This window comes from Typopeltis vanoorti, chromosome 7, assembly GCF_054136105.1.
Source record: "Typopeltis vanoorti isolate ZY-2024b chromosome 7, IOZ_Tvanoo_1.0, whole genome shotgun sequence".
Lineage (NCBI taxonomy): Eukaryota > Metazoa > Arthropoda > Arachnida > Uropygi > Thelyphonidae > Typopeltis > Typopeltis vanoorti.
In genome coordinates this window covers 123702975-123720182 of record NC_143555.1, presented here as the reverse complement: position 1 = coordinate 123720182, position 17208 = coordinate 123702975, and the positions used below count along the sequence as shown (strand labels likewise).

The 17208-nt window shown below is 34.8% G+C and overlaps 1 protein-coding gene across 1 annotated transcript in view; it reads right to left on the bottom strand.

Annotated features, from left to right (window-relative positions):
* The window catches only part of Vps8 (vacuolar protein sorting 8), a 519719-nt gene that overhangs the window by 221714 nt on the left and 280797 nt on the right, over positions 1 to 17208 (bottom strand). Inside the window, exon 22 of the mRNA XM_090395104.1 lies at positions 11387 to 11502. Within this exon, the coding sequence (XP_090251230.1) occupies positions 11387 to 11502 (116 nt within the window). The remainder of the gene's footprint in view (positions 1 to 11386; positions 11503 to 17208) is intronic.

The window sequence follows — 17208 nt, the reverse complement described above, 5'->3', positions numbered from 1 at the left end:
CCGAGTGCCACTGCAGATTCCAAAAATGATAGCCTATAACCTTTGTTCCAAAGAGGTCTTTCTTGCAGCAGAAATCAATCATTACACAATACCTCTTTCTATCTAATGGCTACAGTTCCATAGAATCAAAAAATATTCAATCTTCCCTTAGTCCATAATCTTCTTTTCAGAAGGATTTTAGTAATGCTATCACCATCCCCCCATATCCGAGGCATGTCAGAAAAACTAGCCAGAAGAAATGCAACCTCTGCACTGCTTTAAAGCTCATTTGAAACTAGTTACCATTACCTGCTCCACTAAGGACCAATTCCCTCCTTTCTCAGTTTCTGGTGTATATAGAGCTCCCTGTACCTGCAGGTTGGCCTACTATGGACAGACAGGAGCAATAACCTTTTTTTTTTTTTAAATTCAAAAAAAAAAATTTTATAAGGTCACAGGACCTATAAACATTACTGCGGTATGTGTAGTAAGTGACTGAAGAGAAAAAGTTATCTATTGACCATCATTAAATTCCTGACATGCACCCTCGGAGGGGAGGGAGAGGGGTACAAGATTATTACAATAATATTACATGAAAAGTTACATTGTTTCTAGACTATGATAACAATTTTCCTCCAAAATAATCTGTTATCTGTCAAGAATTCAATATTATCACATCTTATATTTCTGTCTTCCAAGGCACTTTTTACTGTATCAATCCACCCAGATCTGATCTTGATTTCCCTCTGGGTCTTTTTCTTGACATTTTAGCAAACAACACTTCTTTTACTAAACTTTTCCTCTTCCATTCTGTTTAAGTGACCACACCATCTGAGATTAGCTCTACTAACATTTCTGAATGCTAACAATGCAAAGTTCTTTCCTCATATCCTCAATTTTAATATGATATTGCCACCGATGCCATCTGTCCACTTCACTGATCTTTCTGAGACTTCTCATATCCAGAGCCTAAAGTCATTGATCATGTGTTTTATTTCTAACTCAGCTCTCAGGTCCATAAGTGAACATTGTCTTCTATATAGCTAATTTAGAGTTTTGACTAATTTCTCTCTTATTCCATATAAATTTATTCAGCTGACTTCCTACTATTCCAGCTGTGCTAATTCTGTTGACTATTACCATATTTAATTTGCTATCTTCACTAAAAATTGTGCCTAGGTTTTGATGAAATGTTTTACTTGTTCTATAAATTCAGAAACGTTGGGCAGAAACATTGAAAATGTCAACTGCTGGAGAGCAGTTGATATTTTCAATGTTTCTGCCTATTTTCATAGTCTTTATTGCTGATTTTCATATCAAATTTATTACAACAGTTATTCAATTTAGTCAGAAAAGCTTGTAGATTTGTACTGGATTTATTTAGAAGTATAAAATCATCTGCATAAAATAAATAGCTGAGACTAACATCTCCAATTCTGACATCAGGTTTAATACTACTTTCCTTCATAATATGATCCATACAGATGATGAATAACAGAGGAGATAATGTGTATCCTTGTCTCACACCTGATTTAACATCAAATCATCTTCTTGTACCTCCTTCAATTCTAACTGCTGACTCGCAACTCAAATAAAGACTAAGTATTGCTTGATATAATGCCATTTACACACTATAACCATAGCATTTTGAAAAGCTTTTCTCTTGGAACCTTGCATATGCCTTTCCCACTTCTACAAAACTTAAATACAGATATCCTTTCTTTTAGTGTTGCACGGTGATCAGCATTCATTTTAGAAATTATGGACTTTACAACCGTGTTATAAATAACTCTTTTAATTTCCCGACGTTTTGATCTTCATATTAAGATCATCATCTGGAGCATATACAAATATACACGACTAAGTTACATTACATACAGTAAGCTAGAGAAACAATGATTTGATCACAGGTTATTCTACTGGCATGACCACTAGCAGAAAAAAAAATACAAATTAATTAATTATTTAGAAACTACATCAAGCTAGATTCTATTTATGATAACATGAGCAAACATTCTTTCTTATAGATAGTTTCTTTCAGTAATAATGATGTCCTATTTTTAGCATTACAATTGTTATTTTTGATTTAGGATCCTGGATTAGGAACATCCACACAAAAATAATTCCTAAAAAGAAAAAATAAGCATATCAAAAAAAGTATAATATTCTGTGGGAATCGAAATCACGACCACAAATTCAGCCTCTTCATACCTTAGTGAATCTATCTTCAAAAAAAGGCTCAACAAGGATGTCAAAATGAGGATAAGGATGATGCCATACTCGTTCTTAATGCCATAGAATATAATCGGAAAATGGATATTATTCACTGAGATAGTGCTACCTACATCCCACTAGATCACAATCCCACCAAACACAGGTTAAAAAATTAAAAAGTCTACTTAAAAAATTATCTTTCTGACTGCTAGACATTACAAAAATCTCAAATCCTTTGGTCCCCCCCCCCCCAGATATACGGTTTACCTAAAATCCACAAACCTAATTCCCCACCTAAGATATATAATAGATACCACTGATGTTCCATGCAACAGATTGTCACAACAGCTGGCAAACTCTCTTATCCCTCACTGGACTTACTACATCCTATATACAAAACTCTACCCATTTTAAAACCTTGATTGAAACTCAAACTTTAAATAACACAGCTATATTGGTAAACTTTGACATCACCTCACTGTTTACCAATATTCCCTTAAATGACTTCTTAACATTCTTAAAAGTTTTTCTTTCTGATATTTCAGATCTCTTTTCCTTTGCCATCAATTCTAGTTATTTTCTTGGAAGAACAAAATTCAAAAGCAGATAGAGAGAACCACTACATCTCTCCCCCCCCCTCACCCCCAACTACCAAATTTTGAGAAACGAGCCATAGATTCACATCCTCTCAAACCTTCTATCTGGCTAAGATATGTATATGATGTGTTCTCTCTTGGCCTCATGGCACAGATACTTTAGACTCCTTCCTCAGTCACCTCAATAGTCTACATCCCATAATCTAGTTTACGATGGAAAATGAAAATAACAATAGTTTACCCTTCCTAGACACTTTAGTGACACACTTTCCGAATGGTAATCTCTTCTTCACTGTATATAGTAAAGTGACCAATCATCCTCCTTTAGGGAGGACAGTCCTTCTTTTGTAGGTTCTGTCCTTTCTCGAAAAGTGTCCTCCTACCTGTCCTCCTTTTCAATATTTTAAAACTAATCTGTTAATCTCTGTATTCAGAGATGCCGCGCCAAACTGTTACGCGTCATGTGACGGTACAGTTCGGAAAGACGCGATTATGAAACGCATGCGCAGGGCATAGGAGAACTTCACGTGTCTCGCCCTTGTCTCGCACCATTGTGCACTTCACTTTGTTTACTTTATCTCTATATTATACTTTGTGTTTATTTCTAACGGAAATACGAAATTATTTCTTTCTCAGTGAATATTATACTCAGGTAAGTACAATTCACATTTTATTAATTCATTAATTCAATTTTATACAACCCTGTTTTCAACACAAGTGTAAAATAATTTAAATATAGATTTAGTAAAGTTTTATCGCTTTTGTTATTAAAGTTTTAGTTTTAATTATTAATTTTATTTATTCATAATGTGCTTGCATCATTCGTGTGGCTCTATATTTTATTTTTAATTTTTAATTTCATTTAAGGGATGGAAAAATCAAGAAAGAGGAAATGCCATTTCAACGATCAATTGAAAAAGGAATTTCCACTCCTCATATCAAAGAGAGACAACATTGTTTTCTGCAATATTTGCAGAGGAGAATTTTGTATTGCAGTTGGAGGCAGAGCAGCTATAACGAAACACTTGAACACCAACAAACATAAGCAATCATTAGATGCATCAGCTTCCAGTAGTAAAGTAACCTATTTTTTTAAAACTTCTAATTATTCTGAAGATGAAAAACAGTTAGCTGTAATGGAGGGGACATTTGCATTTCATACCATAATTCACAATCAAAGTTTTCGTAGTATGGATTGTACAACTAAATTATTGAAAAACTTTCACAATGCTAAATTTTCATGTGCCAGGACAAAATATGAGGCTATTATTAAATCAGTATTTAAAAATTACTGTGATAAAATACTTGCAGAAGACGAAAAATGCAGCATTTGTAACGGTTTTATCTGATGCATCAAATCATAATGAAACCAAATTGTATCCAATACTAGTAAGGTATTATAATGTTACCAAGGGCATTCAAGTAAAAATTTTAAATTTAGAATCCATTGAGGGCGAAACTGCTGAAATTTTGTCAAACCACCTATGCAGAGTAATAAATGAAAACAATTTGAAATCTAAAGTTGTTGCACTAACAGCTGATAATACAAACACAAATTTTGGTGGGTGAAGACGCAAAGGAGTGAATAATGTCTATGTAAAATTACAAGATTTACTCCAAAAGAAAATACTAGGAATAGGTTGTAATGCACATATTTTGTCAAATGCAATCAACACAGCGTCATGTGCCATGCCAATTGATGTAGAAATAATAATAACAACAATTTATTTGTATTTTAGTCGTTTTACTGTTCGTGTGGCTACTTTAAAACAATTTTGTGAAGACACAAATGTTGAATACAAAAAACTTTTAGGATGTTCAAAAGTTAGATGGCGTGCTCTAACACCTGCTATAGAGCGTGTTTTACAATTATTTGAGCCTCTCCATTCATATTTTTTAAGTTTAGACAAATGTCCAAAAATTCTGGAATCTTTTTTCAATTATGAATTATCGGAGATATTAATGTATTTTGTACATAATCAGGCATCTATTTTCCACAAAACGATTCAAAAGATTGAAGGTGAACATATTTCAACTACAGAAGTTAGTCTCATTTTGAACAATTTTGTCCTTCAATATAAATCACGATTTGAAGAAAAATTTATTCCTTTAATAATAAAAAGAAAACTGTCAAACTTAGAGGAATCAAATCTGGGCATAACGGAAAAGTTTACCAAAGAAGTACAGAATTTTTACCAAACATGTTTCCAATATGTCGAAGAATGGTCTGAAACAAATATCACAGGAAATAACAGTTTTCAATGGTGTTTTTTGACTTCATCGCAAGTAAATTGAGCAGATATTGAAAATTGTGTTGAGTTTTTATCGAAAGAAATGCCTGATATTAAAATTGATGACAATTGTCTGTTTGAAGAAATTAGAAGACTGAATGTATATTTAAATTCTGATAAATTAGAACAATGGGAAAATCAACATGTTGAAATTGATAAAAGATGGGTGGAAATATTTAACCATTTCAAAAATGAACACATTCCATATGAAAATTTAGTTATTCTTGTTGAATTTACGTTGTGCTGCCCTGGAACTAATGCAGCAGTTGAAAGAGTTTTTTCAATTGGTAATGATTTTTGGACAAGTGAGAAATCAAGATTGAATGTTGATACTCTAGCTGCAGCACTTACCGTAAAATTCAATATGAAGGATATTTCTTGCTCCGAAATTTCCAATATATTGTTAGAAAATGATATATTGACAAAAAATATTCATTCAATGGAAAAATACTCGTTTAATTAAATAATTAAAAGGAATGTAAGCATAATTAGTGTATTTTTGTTTAAATTAATAAAATGTTTCATTTATTTACGTTGTACTTTTTTCTTAAATTTTTTCGTCCTCCTTTTCATTGTAAAAAAATTGGTCACGTTATATATAGAAAACCCACTCACACAGGCAGACACATTCACAAACTTTCCCACCACCACCCCTCTCAATAATATAGCATCAGTAAACTGTAACCAATAGAGCCTATAATCTTTGTTACAGTAGAACCTCTCTTTCAAGAGAACTCAACCATATACACAACACTTTCTTATCCAATGGCTACAATGCTCACAGAATTAAAAAAATAATCAATCCTTCACCCATTTCTTGGCCATCCCTTCAGAAGGATTTCACAAATGCCATCCCCTACGTCTGGCGACACATCAGAAAAAATAGCCAGGTTTTTGAAAAAGTACAACCTCTAGAGCTTTTAAGCCCCACTGGAAACTTGCTACCCTTATCTGTTCGACCAAAGATCAGCTCCCTCCTCTCTCAATACCTGGAGTATATAAAGTACCCTGTTCCTGCAAGTTAGCTTACTTTGGACAGACAGGTAGATTAGCCACCATTCACTTAGATGAAACAAATCTTACATCTGCAATCAAGAACTATGGTCAATCTGGTCTTGCAGACAATGTATTGGATACCACTCACAGGATCTTCTGGAAGAAAACCATCATGCTCCACCATAGTAATTAAAAATATGATAATAAAATAAAATAAATAATAATATAAAAATACAATAACAAAATAAAAGAATTTAAAAAAGGAAAGATTGTTTTTGGAATCTGCAGCACTCAGAAATCGATTTAATTTAAATAAATACGGATGCATAAAACTTCCCAAAATTTTGGAAACAATAACCATCATAGGTCCCAGTTTACATCCTAGGCTATATACAAATGGCCATAGAGGATGCACCAACAAGATAGGACTTTAGAGTCAATCATGTTTCAGTGAGTATTGTGTTGACTGTGTGTGTGTGTGTGTTTCAAGAGTTATTTGTACTCCATAAAGATGTCTCAGTGACTGAGACAAAATATTGGAAGAATTAAAATTAGATTTTAATCATTTCTTAGTGCTGTTAATACTCCATTAAACCTCCAACAAGAACACTCACTAGGGAAATACTTCTGTAATTCTCACATTCAGTTTCCCTTTTAATAGATGGGTACTATGAGAGCTCTACTCCAATCATCTGGAATTTGACAATTTGTTTAGACCTGAATTATGCAGTGTAGTCACTGTAAAACTTTAATACCTCTATACTTTAGCATTTCTGATTCGAATATCATCTATTATAGCTGCCTTTCCATATTTCAGGTTTTTGATGACTTTTTCTACTTTGGGTATTTATATGTATTCGTGATTACATGCCTGTTGAGTGTTGTCTATTATTATGCTGTCACTGATAGTTTCATTTAACCATCTTTCAAAGTAATTACTCCATACATCAAAGATATCTTTATCTCCAATTTTCCTGTCAACCTCCTTTATCATCTCTGATTCCAGCACAAGTAGAGTTGTTACATTCTAGTGGGATCTGAGCAGATATTATGCTGTCTGGGAAGACAGCAGAAAAGCCCACTAGAGGAGCTTTTGATTTTGAACCATCTGTGTAAATAGACACAAAATCAGAATAATCCATTCTATGGGCTTGATGTATATATATATGATGAATAAAAACACACAAGATCTAGATATTAAGGTACTGCACAATGCCATCATATACACTGCATGGTGGTATATATGAATACCACAGCAGCAGTGTATATGATGGCATCATGCAGTACCTTAATATCCAGAGCTTGTGTGTTTTTATTCATCATAAAAATTATGGAAACAACTACAATGTTAAAGTAAAATTTGATTGGTTTATGTTAAACTGAAGTTTTACTCTAACACGGTAGTTATTTCCATAATTTTTATGATGAATTCTGATCACTGCATAACCATGAAGGTAAGTATGCTTTTGTTTGTAAACTAAAGGTTTGTATGGCAGTGTCTGATGAGTGTTGCGCAGATTCTCCCACTGTGGGCAAAAAACACTTGGCCATATGGGATAGTCTACCAGGGATTTTATTTTGCTAATGCATAACAGAGATGGCTGTTGACATCAAAGCAACAAGGGTGGTTCATTTCCCCTCAACATACAGACTTGGGATTGGTGAAATTTGAAATGCTCCAGATGCAATTCTTATGGCTTGAAAGTGGAAAGTTTTAAACATCGCAGTGTCTTTCTCTCTCTGGCAGAAGCATAGACTTAGGACCCATAATCAAGTTTTGATCTAATCAGTGCACAGTACAAATGGAGCAAAGAACATCCGTCAGCACCTGATAGGATATTCATCACGGCACTTATCTCACAACAGGCATATGTAAGGGAAGAAACTAAGTTTCTTGTTAAATATGAGTAAGAACTTGGCTTCTGGTGCAGCTATGATAGCTACAAGTGGGATTACAGTTTGTCCTAGTCTGAGTTTTGGATCAAGATGAAGACCACATCTGCAAAAAAAAAAAAAAAAAATGCACAGAAACTTCTTCTGCTGAGAGAATCTAAACTTATTCACAAGTGTACATTTTGACACATGGTCAATGGTTTGATACAGATGTCTTTCTATGACCCTGATACTATATGAATGACAGAAGATGATAAAGTCATTCAAATAGAGGGCATTACTTATAGTTGAGGGAAGTTGTTCAGTTACCGAGTTAATCTTGATTGCAAAAGAATGTAACGCTTAAAACTGAACCTTGCTGGGAATCCCTCCTCTTGGGTATAGTTAGGAGAGAACAATTTTCATCAGATTTGGAAGATTCAGTTGGATTTTTAAAACATACTTGATAAAAAGAGAGAGTTCACTCTGTTATATTTATATTAAGTAAGACTTGCTGGAAGAATGGGGTTATGGTTGCCCACAAGGATGGTGATCCCTCTGTGGACAGGTCTGCCCTTACAGATGATGGCTACCTTCCGTAATGCGCAGGCAAAAGGCACTGATTTATGCTCAGCAAGAAAGTCTTGATATTATTATGGAATCCGTGACAATTTCATTGTAGAAATGTTTTCATTATTTATTATTGAGTGACATCTGGCTTCCAATATTATGAGGTCTTGTTTTCATTGGCCTTGGATTTTTTTAATTTTTTTGGAGAATTGCGAAAATAGCCAGTGTCCATTTCTTCTTCAGGAAAAATATAAAGAATGTTTATTATACCTGGTGACTCCCTCTGAGTCACCAGGTATAATAACTGTTTTACCTTCTTTTGTGTGTGTGTGGGGGGGGGGAATTGGAGAAATAGACATCCATTTGATCTATTAATGGATCTGGAGACATGTTCTTGATTCTCTGAAGTACACATTCCTTTTTTTTTTTTTTTTCACTAGTGGGGTCTCTAAATAATTTCAGGAGTGTTATAGTTGTGAGGAAGAGAGACAAACATGTATGCTAAGATCCCTAATTGATACTTTCTTTACAGATGCCTTCTCAGTGTAGTGGAATTTACCACCAGATGTTGTTGCCATTTTAATGGTATATATCCTCTTTGTCTCCTTACTACATGCTCTGCTTAGTCTTAATTTTTTTGCATCTCCTTCCACTGAGGCCTCCTTTCACTTTGGTGGACTTGGGAGTAGATTGGGGCTTGCTCTTACAATCCTTGTTCACATGATCTTTACTGCTGCAGAAGGTGCAGATGGCAGAGCCATGACAGGCAGTTTGAAATGACCACATTAGCTTCTGACATTTAAATGCAAAAGGTTCAGGATGTGCAGTTTAACTGGGCAGTTGAAATAACCTGCATTCACAGAAGTTGGTAGTTTAGGTGTGTGGAATGTAGGGATGATATTCCTGGTGTGCCTCCCTATGTACGAGGATTCTCCTTATGACTGTAACTCCTTGGTTCTATTCAGAGCAGATCTTCTCATCAGGAACAATGAGGAAGCCTAATCCGATATTTTCAGATCAAAGTAGTTTTTCAAATCATGTCACAGTTGTCTACTGAACGGGGCTTCTCGACTGACTTCAACACTTCCAAACTCTTCTGAATGAAGAAATGTTACATTTTTCCAATTGAAAATTCTCTGTTGAATGTAAAATTAAGAAAGATGGCATCTTTGCTAATATCTCCGATTGGTTGTTGATGTTCCAATGTTTTCTGAACTTGGCTGTGAAGGTTCCTGATAAATAGGAGAATAAAAAAAAGATCATTCATTCTCAGGAGGAAGATGGTTCACAGCATTAGAGTTCCCACCCACCACAGAGATGCTCACTTCCCAGCAAGCAATAGCTGTACTCAGAAGTTGCAGACCACGGTTATCCTGGATGCAATACTAGTACCACAGCAAGCCTTGGGCCCTATACCCCAGACCACGAGAAAGGAGAATTACTGCAATACCATTGACACTTGCAGTCAAACTTGCTAGTCGATTCATTATGACCAGGAATCCAGGACCAACTGTCTAGCTGAAGCAGACCAAAATAGTGTAGGACTACCAGCATACCCCCCCCCCCCAGATGTCCACAAGTCACATCGTACAACAAACACAAGCAAAACAATGGATCCCAGTGATGACGTTAGGAAGCCAGGACAGTAAACAAACTCAGAAGAAATAAATAGAGCAAAGAATGGAAAGAAATGCATGTAAAAAGAATAAGAATAAAAAGGGCCACCATATCCAGGCATAAACACATCACATCAAAACCCTTCTTAACCAAAACAACTTCTATTGTCAATAACTAGATTGAGTACATTCTGTTCAGTGTAAGACTACTTGGTACTGGTGAATTAAAAGCTCCTCAAATAGAAGGACATTACACAGGAGCAAAGGTATAAGAAAAAAAAATCAAAATCTAGAAATGGAACAGCACACAATTCTGACCTGACACTAATGGATTATCACTTGTTTGACTGATGACTTGCTTCCTATGTAGACAACATTTTATAACTAATGTATGAAGCATAAAAATTCATGCTTTCAGTATCGGGTCTGTACCATACAGGGATTGATCAGCTTACAGAGATGGATCAAGGCAAGAGAACACGACAGTGGTTATGTTTTGTTGAATAATGTTTTTCAGCTGTAATTATATGAAGTGCAAACAACATAAATGCTACAATTCTAAAAAAAAATGTGGATTATCCATGTAGCATTATAAATGTAATTTCAAGTATATATATGCAAATAAATAAACCCTCTAACATCTTTTCATGTCCAAAGGGAGTACGTTTTTAAAATTTACTTCTAAGTTTTGGAAACATACCACAAGTTAAGAGTGGAACATACCAAGTTTTTGTATGTTCCACTCTGCATCATCAGGTCTAGTGATGATTTGTAGATATGCTACTAATCCTAACTCATGTTATTGTATAAATAATGAATTCTAGAGCTGAATTTTCTGATTCGCGAGTTAAAAATGAGTTTCTGAGAGGAGTTACCCTACTTGCTAGCAATAACAATCAACTAAGTCTGGAAATGAAAAAAAAAAAAACTTTTATTTTCTTTTGCCAACTGACACCATTAATGATGTTACCATATATGAAATCCTAAAATATACATATTTATAATTTATTATTTTTTGCAAGAATTTTAGTTACATATTATTTTGCTCTGCAACAATATTTCAATAAACAATATTTTTGTATTGAAACATCACACCAACCAATTTCCACTTACAAAAACATGAAAATTCTTACTAAGAATTATAAGCTATTTTTAGTGATAATCTAGTTTACTAATTTCTATTTAAAGAATCAAACCAGAAATTACTGAATACCATTATTTTCAAAGCGGAAGATTATTTTAGAAATCTTACCTTGGTTTTTTTTGCCCTTAAGTTGAGTTATACATTGGAGTATTTGAGACTTCACTACAGGAATGTTTTCTTCAGGAATGTCACCCCAAGGATATGCTCTTCCTGCCAGACAGCAACTAGAAAACATGCACAAATTACCAGCAGTAATTATTTACAAATTATTCATTCAACTTCATCAGTATGAGAAATATTGATTTAAAAAAAAATACATGAAAAATAATGCAACAACCAGCTGAAATGAAACAGAGAATGTAAATAGATAAATGCATCAACTTAAATCAGTGTAGCCACTATGTGTGAAATACCAAGAGAAACTCATTTATGAATGCATGATAAATACATCATTCAGAATGATTAAAAAGTTAATTTTTTTTTGCATTAACTATCATAATGCATGACAAAAAAAATTATAAACAAGTACACAAAAGCTGTGTTGAGAAAAGTTGGTTAAAAGTATAATTTCATACTTGATGGCAACAAAATGACTTTGGGAAAGGTAAGTCCTGCCTTAGTAATTTTTACTCACATTTCACATTCGAGAGACTGCTGAGTTGGATAAGAAAAATGGCTAACCATGATACTGTTGATTTATTATTATCATCTGAGGCCTCCAGAAAGTCAAGGACTCATTAAAGAAGGCTGTAAATCACCCGAACCCCGAATCATACCTTCCCTTAAATTTATTCATACTAATTTACTTATTAGTCCGTGTGTAATTCACCTACCTAATTTAAGCTGTTCTCATTTGTAATGTATCCTAATTTGTTGTAAATAATGTAGTACCACTTAATTACTACTGTATCACTTGGTTTGGATACGAAATAAATAAATTCACACTAATGTACTCACTACCCCCTAAAGACAAACTATTCCACTCACTCACTGCTCTGTGAGAGAAAAACATGGCTCTTATCCCTTTCTTGATGTGAACAAACTTAACTTCCATCAATGCCCATGTGTTCTCTCTCACCTTCCACATAAAGAAAAATTTCATCAGCCGATATTCTATAAAACCATTCAAAAGTTTATAGGCCTCTATCACATCACCCCCTCTTTCTCCAGTTAACAAGTCTGTAATCCACATATTTGCAATCTGTCCTCATAATATAAATCCCATTATCCAGATATAATCTTTGTAACTCTTCTTTGCACACTTTCCACAGCTTCTTTATCCCCTTGGAACCCAGCAGACCAAATATGCACACCATAATCCAAGTGTGGTCTTATCAAGGATTGTATCAAAGTGCATAACTTTATACTTATTAACATTAAACTGAGAGCCATTTTCATTTGCCCAAATTTCTAGCCTATTCAAATCATTTTGCAAATGCTAAATATCAGCAGCATCCCTGATTGTCCTGCCTATCTTCAACATCATCAGCAAACAAAAGCACATCTCTTGCTACTTTCCACTGATCCAAGTCAAGAGTTTACATACAAATCCCATATTCTCCAGTTTATGCAATGGCCTTCGTGTGGTATCCTATCAAATGCCTTAGAAAAATAAAATATTATCATAGTGTACCATTCCCTTTATTCAACTTGGCCATAACATTGTTAAAAAGTATGAGCAAACTGCTAAAACATGACCTTTTTTTTAGTAAACCCATGCTGTTCCTTGCAAAGTGTAGCATGTTTGTCTATCCATTTCTATATGCGAGTTCTTACCAACTTCTTTAAAATCTTCACTACCACACCAGAATACTGATAGGTCAGTAGTTAGACACATCAGTTTTACATCACCCTTGTACAATGGAACTATCATACATCCTTCCATTCCTGTGATATCATTCCTGAGGTGAGACTTAAGTTATAGAAGCATACGAAAAGGCCTAGCCAATTCAGCTGAACATTCCTTTAGAAAATGTGCTTATATTCCATGTCGCTATAGAAATTCTTATCCAGGTTATACAACAGCTCTTCAACTTCATTTTCATGCAGCTATAACTCTTCATCCAATGTAGCAGTAGCACTGTGCACCTGGTTGATATATCTTAGCAAAGTGAGCACTCATTAATTGAAAAATCTCATTAGCTTCTAGCGCCATCTGCATTCAGTCAAGTTATTCTTCCACATTCATTATTTCTTTTGCTTGCAGGATAATGATACAATTCTTTTGGATTGCCCTTAGCTTGCATGGCCAATTTTTTTTTGTACTCTGATTTAGATTTCAGCACAATACTCATTACTTTTCTGGCCTGAGCTTTATATATTTTATAACTCCTCTCTCTTATTCTTATGATATTCTTTCCACATTATCATCTTCTTGTGGATCTCTTGCTTAATAAGGTTGCACATCCATTTCACTCCCAACCTATTTATTCTTCAAACACTAGGGATACATTCAAATACTGCTTCTTCATTTAAGCACTTTTTTTCAAAGACACAGGCATTTGACAGAATACCAGGAATATTGTTACATAAGTTGGAGCAAAATGGAAGGGGGGGGGGCTGATCAATGGGCATCAAGGAGTAGAATCCAAGAGAATTGTGGTGACTTTTGGGGGTCTCAGGGTTCTGTACCAAGACCACTGCTGTTTAATTTGTACATTAATAATACATGAATGATTTCAGGGGAAGTATTAACATACTGAAAATGCTCTGGATACTTAGGCAAAAAATTTTACATCTAACAAATTTACTGAATATAAGTTAAAGTTTCTGTCTTCAATTTTTTTTTTTATACAAACAGTTCTCGAGAGCAAGAGCTACTTATACAAATAGTTCTCGCCCTCGACCATAGATAGCAACACTACAGGCAAGGTTTTTTTTTTTTCAAAGTTGAACATCTGTCATAAGCATCCATGTGAAATGGCAAGTCACTCTATCAAGTAGTTTGTTGTACACAGCTGTCTGAAGCAAAAGTGTTGTCTGTATCCCTTGAAATGGATAAAATTGAGTATTGTGTAGTTATAAAATTCTTTGTAAAAGAAGGTTTAATGCCCAAAGAAATTCATTTGAAATTCATAAAAGTTTATGGGCACTCTTCCCCTTCATTTTCGACAATTAAGAAATGGGCTGCCGAGTTTAAACCTGGCTGTACCAGCCTTGAAGACTATCCATGTGACGGACGTTCAAAAAGTGTAACAACACTAGAAATCATTGATCAAGTGCACGATATGGTACTGGATGACCAGCGAGTCCAAGTGCGTGAAATTGCTGGAATAAATGTATTAGTCTTAAGGGAGATTATGTTGAAAAATAAAAATAATTTTGAAATTATAAATTCGTTTTTTCATTGTCAGGCTGAGAACTTTTCAGACCCTCACATATATTGAAGTGGAAAGTCCTCAACTGTTTGCTGATCCAAAACTGGGGATGGCAATACACAATGAAGGTGATGGTAGACAGTGTGCTATTTATTTTTTATTGCTGTTATTATTTTTTTTATTTATATATATTCCTTTCTTATTCTTATTCCATCTTACTATTGCATACTTAATTTATCTACCTTTCGCACTATGAGTTTTATGCCTATGGATACTAGAAAATTTATTTGATAAGACTGTGCCACCAATATCTTTTAATTGGCATAAAACTCAGTAATACGGTCGGTTAATTTCTCTCTCTCTTTCTCTAACACAAATTCCTTCAGTAAAACTTTACACAAACAGTCGTGGTCTATTTGCACTTAACTATACGCTTTGGCTATCATACTTGGTTTCCCGCTCTTAAGTTCGTGTTTTTTTTTAGGAACAGTGCATTGAAAAATAAACAATCAGGTGGCACTCTATTGATGTATAATTAAAACACATTTATTTACAATAGAAACAAAGTACATTAAATAAGCGATAGGGAGATTACTCTCTCTACCTATCCTTGTATACTTTTGGTATAAAGAAACAAATTTTCCTTTTTCAATATTAAATGACTATACAATGTAATTACTCTGTTACTTCTCTGCTTAAAAAAATCAAATTGCCGAGACTAATTTACTCAAAGAGATTAGCTAGCTATGGCAAGTTATCTTACATTTATATTCCAGTTAACAACAAATCAGAGGACTCTCTTATAGATATTTCTTATTACTATTTCTTATTAGTCCATCTATGACATATCTCCTAGATTACAAAAGAATGTACATAAAAAGATGGGATACACTTACAGAGGCTCCTTGTCACGACACCTTCCAAAAGTCCTGCATCAAGTCTCTATGGTTTTTCTTTCATCTCAGGCCTTAGGTTTCCGTCTGGAGAGTCTTGCAAATCACTCTACGGCTTTTGACTTCGGTTGACTTCCTGCAGCACTAGGACTTCCCACCGACACTAGGCTGCAGTTGTTCTCCCATTTTTTTCCTTTGGTGTGGGTTCGCTGTAAAGTCTGGTCCTCTGGGTCCAACTGCTTCTGGTTCTCCACTGACTGCCTCTCTTCAGTAACAGTGCTTCGCCTCTCCTGCTTCGGTAACTGGACCTGGACTCTCCTCTCGATGCTTGGCTCAGTCCCCTTTTATTTTTGCCTTGTCGGGACCTTGCACCGAGGGTTGTAAACCCTGAAGAAATTGGCAGTTCTCCTTGATCTTTTTGTTAAGGCCGACCCGTTCTTTCATCTCCTCCATGCACTCTTTTTTTCTTGTCTTGTCGGGCAGCAGAAAATTCTCTGAAACTAGCGGATCTCTTTGATACTAGCTTTGAAGGTGTTCGTGTGCAGAGCATGCAAACAACTTTCTCACACACTTAATTGTAAACAACTTTCTTGTGCCCTTATACATAGCTATTATACAAAACTTCCGATGGCAAAGCATTGCCTTTGTTTTTGACATTCTAGAAACTTTAGTTAAAACAGTAAATACAATCAATTCCCATAGGGTTATTTACATTAATCTTTAACATAAAATACATAGAGACAAACAAGGTTATTTTTGTAACAGTTCTCATGAGACTTGACCTCTGTAAAAATCGATGTAAAGCGGCTTTGATATTTTTAAGTTACATCGAGTTTTACAGCGATGTGGAAATTCTGCAGGATGATTTAAATAAATTGTTAGTTTAATGTGGCAAACATAAAGTTATGAACTCTGGGTTGAAAATATTACATACTGCATATTACCTTAATGGTAATGGACTGCAGGAAATTGATGAGGTTAGAGATTTGGAGGATGATGATGACCAGAGAGTTAAATTTCTGCAGATATATTGTAAAAGCAAGCAAAATAGCTCAAAGGATTACTTGAATGTTGAAGGATGCACTGACATATGAAAATAGGAAAAATAATTATCCCTCTTTATAAGGCGATAATATGGCTGTATCTTAACTGTCTCATCCCCAAGAAACCCAGGTGACCAAATCTATCCACAGATTTGCTTATTGACAGTAATTTTCTCCAGTAGTTGTGTCCTCAAAACAAGTATGGGCCAATCAACCTTTTAGTGGATATCATACCCTCAGACAGTTACTCTTGATTGGTTTAGATCATAGGTTCCCAAACTTTTTCGGGCCACCGTCCACTTTGCAAGACATAAATTTTGTAACGCCCCCCATTATAACAGTTTTCCTTTATAACCCCCCCCCCCCCCGATTATAACTTATCTATCACACTTTCGACTGATGATTGTTGGCAAAGCACACAAAAAATAATGAAACTTATTCCTAAACCACTGGTATTTATAGATTTGAAATCTAGCCCGAATCGACTTGCATGCATTGACTTGTTTGTGATACCATCGTACTCGTGCTTTGAACAAGTCACTGCAAGCACTCATATTCCTGTCAAAACATGCTGAATTACCTACGTAATAGTAGACTGACATACTACTAGTTAAGACTCGTCTGCTGCGTGGATAGACTAAAGCCTGTATGGCACGATCAATTTTTACAATAGCAAA